A 5,593-nucleotide genomic window follows, 5' to 3' on the forward strand; every position below is an offset into this window, starting at 1 on the left:
TGCGGTAAGCACAAAAGCTGTCAATTTAACAGGTAAAGGCAAGGTTTGGCGTGCAAGGAAAAGGCACGTGCAAAGCAGCTATTTTAAGGAAAGTAATAGCATAGCAGCGACACGCGCAACTTCGTCAGCCAGGCACTGTGCAACGGAAGGGAATGACATGCACATCTAGCAGCTGCGAAAAACATGCGCGACCAAGCATATCGGTCTCACGCATTTGCATGGTGCAAAGGAATGGCACGACGCTATGACACGGGGTGGGTGACACCATCAGAAACACCCAGAGCTGCAAAGTCAACTTGAATTGAAGTATGGAAAGCATCCATACACGAATCAATCACCGCTCATGGAAATAAGCCAAACTGGCGTCAATTTCAAAGAGACAGCATGTAAAGATCCTCAGAGGAACACCAAGCGACGCAGTGCACGCAGCAAGCGTTGGATAAACGGAATGAACCCAAACGAGCCACGATACACTCAATCGCACCCAATGGACGAAGGAAGAGTCCAAGCCAAGCGCCGCGCCTTGCTGGGAAGCCCAGAACGCGACGGGAGTTATGCTGTAATGTTGAAAATCGATGTTGCTCAACAAACGGGAAGGTTCACAACAAGACTGCAACTGTTACCTGATGTCCAGGTAACGACGTACTTGGCTATTGTCGTTACAGCATAACTCAAGGAACCAAAGTAATGCATCTCAATATATACTCCATGGAGATGTATGACCCAGGTACTAACCAGGTACCTAGGAACCACACAGCACACGCACAAGTCTACGACATGACTATGCTCAACTATGGTAAACGCATGGAGCGTTATGCGTCGATGCAACAGAGCTACGGTTGCCCTCACGCACGACTGGCTGTCGTGTCACTTCCAAAGCATGCAGGTGCTGAGCAACGCAACGACACAGGATTGCTCAAGGCACCACATCAAAAACATTCTTCATGGACGCAGCACACAATGCAACACTACTCGTCCTAAACAAACAACGACGCATGGACGCAGGAGATATGAGGGAATAACGGCTAGATAGTATCAAAGGTAGAGACACACAAGAACCTATTCCTCATGACTAGCGTCCAAGCACAGCAACCCAGAGAGACTACAGTGATATTGACACAAGGGAAACAAGAATAGAATATCCTAGCCACAGGGCACACTATATTCTCCAACAGTGCTCGTGTTCTTGGTGTGCCCGCCAAAGCTCCACGTGCTGCTCTCCTGGCCCCTGCTGCGCCTCCAGCTCCGCGTGCTGCCCTTCCAGCTGTGCGCCCAGCTCCACAAGGTAACGTACCATCTGTCTTACATTTGCTAGCTTTGAGAAAGCATGGCCAGTGAGTCAATTTATACTTGGGTGATACGGACTCTCCCATTTTGACCGCCGGCCTCAGGAGCTGGTGGCAATCACAAAACAAGCTCTGCATGCAAATTGTGGATGACTCATCGTTGTCGTCTTGTCGTTACACCCGTTGAGGATGCTGCAAAAATAGATCAGTGAGATGTGATCTTGATCTGTCGGGCTGTCAGTAGCATTGCCTGCAAGTTTGTCAACTACATCTGTTTCTGCATCGAGTCATGACATAGACAGTACAGTTAAAGCATGGCCTTACGGAGCCGATTGATGTGCAGAGGTCAACATCATGCCGTTTGAAGCCTTATACAAGGCCGAGACAGAAGAGTTCATCATCAAGCGACCAGGCATGGAGGGTGGTTCGGTGTTTCCAGCCACGCCGCAACTCCTGAGGCCGAAAGGTTTCTTAAAGTGGCAGGCAGAGCAAGCAGAGTGGGCGGAGCGTGTGGAATCGAGCGCCATCTACTCGTTCTATTTCGCCTACGAGTACAAGAAATCGACGCCAAAGGACGGCAGCTCAGAATCCGGATATTACAATTGGTTCTTCCAGGGCGAATGGGGCAAGAAGGGGCCAAGGACGCTTGAAGCGTTCCTAGAGTACGTCAATGCAGGTGTGCTTATCGAGTACTTTGTTGACTTGCTGGGCCCGCTGACAATGCATTGTTCCCTAAACCGGTCCGCTCGTGTCAGTAACAGCAGTCTGATGTGCCGAGGTCACCAATAATCATCAACTTGCAATTTCACGGTGATTCATGTCTGCCACGTACTCATTGTTTTTGCTGCTTATACAGCACAAGTGGATCGTGGCCTGAAAGGCACTCCGAACAATGACTGGATGCAGCACGCCATGAGCACAGAGCATGGTCCTTTCTTGCATCAACTCACAAACAGTGGACATGCAGGTCGACCACTGCCGCCAAAAAACCAAAATGTACCAAGGAGATAAGGCTCGAGTCAACCAAAGGTAAGCCTCTCAGTCTATGCCATTCTCCCTGCACCTGTCATGTATTCATTCAGCATGCACCTTCTCATAAGTCATGGAGAGTCATTCCTACGTGCTCACAGCATCCACCAATCTTGCAGATTTCACCTCATGAATGCATATCGCTGATGCATATCGCTGATGCATAACTTCGATGCAAGAACAGTCACGTAGTCATCACCATCTCGACGCTTCGCATATCGGTATTGCTTGCTTCGGTTCCATTCTTTTTTCAACTGTGTCTGCATGCAGGTCCAAACAATGTTCTGTTTTAAGAACAACCGCCTCGCTATGAATCCCTATCATGCACCTTGAACCGGCAGGGCAGTGTTCAACAACCGGTGTGCTGTCTGAATTGAGACTTTGTTGTGCAGCAAGAGAGGACGTAACAGCAGCTGAGGGATTGCATATGCTCACCAAGGGAGCGCGATGCACCTCAACGCCTCTGGAGTCTGTCTCGGCAGCAACTCAAAGCAGATGTGCATGACAGCATTTGGCAATTGAGGGCGAGACCAGCACTGCAAAATAACGTTGCCTAGCTGCTGCCCCAATCATCTGCACAATGATGCTGGTAGCTATCCATTAGGCACGTGCACATGCTCAACTCTGGATCCGGACCAAATGTGAATTGATGATCTGTTTAGGCCAAGGCTTGCATATCTGTACAATAATCAACGTACGAGTTCTCCTTGCGTTGTGTGCAAGCGCTTTTCGTTCAGAGACTATGCCGTCTTGATCAGTGTAATAATCACGCCAGCTGCAAAGCATGCTCTGTCAGCGAATGAAGAATGATTGTTTTGTTCTGACAGTCGATCCAATAACGTTATTGCCTGACATTCTTGTCTCACTTTCTTGTCTCGCTTTCAATTGTCACGATTTCAATGTCTGGCTTGCTTCAGTTTGCTGCCAACAAATATTGATGGAGAACCCTTTGTATGACGCTGCCGCATAAGATTCTAAAATGAAAGAAACAGCCATGTACACCATTTGCATATCAATCAGCAATCAAGCAACAACAATAAAGACAATATGCCGTGCTGAAACATGCAGTACAAGGAAACATGATCAGACTGCAGCATGAAACATTACAAAACTTTTGCAGACACTCAAATGCCCAAGCACACGATCATGGCAGCAACAGCTCATCCCGCAAATGTCAGCCATGAACTCACTCTGCACCCACCACGCTCCTGATATGGACGAGTTCAGTGCCCTGCACAATCCTACAGCTCTCTCGCCAACGCCTAGCCTTTGGTCCAAAACCAGACAGGCACTCAAACTCCCGTGGCTTCAGCTTGGTCGCGCCACGAAAGTTCCTGACGTACGCATCCTCAGACACACTGGCGAGACATGTTTGATGGCGGGTTCTCCTGGGGCAACGGGGGGACGAGGTCGCCCGGAGCGTCCGGGCCCGAGCACATGATCGCCACCAGGGACACGTCTGGATCGGTGTTCTTTTACTCGGGGGGCGCACAGACCGGCTCGCATGCCACACCCGACGGTTCCCAGCCCGCAGACCTCTCGGTCACCGTCCTGGCGCACAACCAGTCTCCCACCGGAACGAGCGTGGGTGGAGTCGCGAACTCGTTCTCGTCGTCGTCGGTGGGCGGGTACTCGATCGGCTACCACTTGAGCGCGGCACAAGCATCCGCATACAGAAACGCCATCTCGACTTTCAACACAGCTTTGGGTCGCGCTGCGGTCTGATGACCCAACGTCGAAAGGTACGTATAATCACTGCTTGATCACTCTTTTCACTGCCTTTGGCAAGCCATGGGATCAAAGGTCAGCACGAGCAAGCCCGCGGCTACTTCGACGTCGACGAGCTCGACGGTAGCAAAGAAGGCCGCGCTTCTGTTCGGATTGAACTACAGCGCAGCCTCTCAGGGCTGCCAGCTCCAGGGCTGCATCAACGACGTCAACGACGTCAAAGACATCTTGGTTTCGGCAGGCAAGGTGCCTGCGAGTCAGATCACCATCTGCACAGACGACACGTTCGAAGGCCGACAGAACACATCGGTCGCCGGGATGAAGAAGAACCTGACCGCCATAGCCAAGCGCTCATGGACGGAGGCTCTGGAGCTCGTGTATGTGCACTTCAGCGGTCACGGATGCCAGGTTCCCGATTTCAACAAGGAAGTAGCAGACGGCCTGGATGAGGCGATCGTGCCATGTGATTTCGAGCGGTCGGGTGTGCTGGTGGATGACTGGCTTCGCGACTGGTCCATCGGCATGATGAACCCCAAGACCAAGCTGGTCATGGTTTTTGACAGCTGTCACTCAGGGAGCGCGCTCGACCTCGCGAAGGTCGCCAACCGGCAGATCGTGTTCATTTCCGGATGCAAGGACGAACAGACCTCTGCAGACGCATACAACGTCGACGGGCGCTTTAGGTTCTTCGGTGCATTGACTGCCTGCCTGGTGAAGGTTCTCAAGGATCGGCCCGCTCTGTGGAACGACGTCGAGACGATGGTTTCGGAGCTCAAGAAGCTGGTGCTTTCGAAGGGCTTTGATCAGATTCCGGTGCTGAGCACTGCCCATGACACCACGCTGCTGAAGGCGTTCATGTAAGAGCCTATCGGGCAGCACTTCAGTGCAATGGCATGCACCGTAGCGATTCGCCTTGGTAGTCTCATACACATTTTGTTCCGACGAATTTGCCAAGCTTCACTGAAGTTACACAGATTGCCATTTGAGTGCCGCTGACAAAGGTTCACAACATCTGACTTTCCATTTGTTGAAATATGGCTTCTCATTTGCACGCAACGCAGCAATCATGCAAGATTGCACATCACAGTCTAACAAAGCCAGTTTGATCGCTGCCGGTAAATTCTCGAAAATACGTCAGCCTCACCTAGCCATTGCATGATCGGGTGTGGTGTGAATTGACAACGCCTGGCAAAAAGCATCAACACATCATGAGGAATGAGTGTTACAAGCGACAGGGCTGGCAAACCAAGAAAGGCTACCAAAACACGAACGAGAAACAAAGGAAAACAAAGCACACAGAGACACAAACAGAGCAACTAAGGAAGGCGGACATCATCCGGGCCCTCCAACGGCTCATCACAACCCGGCCGGAAATTGTGCCCGACACGAACGGCAATGCGCGAGAGAGAGTTGTAGTACATGCGCGCATTGCCCTTGCACAGGGCACAACTGAGCTCCCGACGCACGGTCCGCACAAAGGCGGCCTTGGACACCCGACCCGCCGCCTCCACCAAGTCGCCAAGCTCCGACAGAAACCGCGACGCCGCAAC

General features: G+C 51.5%; 1 protein-coding gene across 1 annotated transcript; it reads left to right on the forward strand.

Annotated features, from left to right (window-relative positions):
* Window positions 1-4,106: 4,106 nt before the first annotated feature.
* Window positions 4,107-4,904, forward strand: LOC149810523 (metacaspase-1B-like). The gene has a single exon (XM_089994223.1). The coding sequence runs from the start codon at window positions 4,107-4,109 to the stop codon at window positions 4,902-4,904; it is 798 nt and encodes a 265-aa protein (XP_089850349.1).
* The last annotated feature ends 689 nt before the right edge of the window (window positions 4,905-5,593 follow it).

The sequence above is a fragment of the Nuphar pumila genome, unplaced genomic scaffold (genome assembly GCF_984573655.1).
Source record: "Nuphar pumila unplaced genomic scaffold, dmNupPumi1.hap1.1 HAP1_SCAFFOLD_320, whole genome shotgun sequence".
Lineage (NCBI taxonomy): Eukaryota > Viridiplantae > Streptophyta > Magnoliopsida > Nymphaeales > Nymphaeaceae > Nuphar > Nuphar pumila.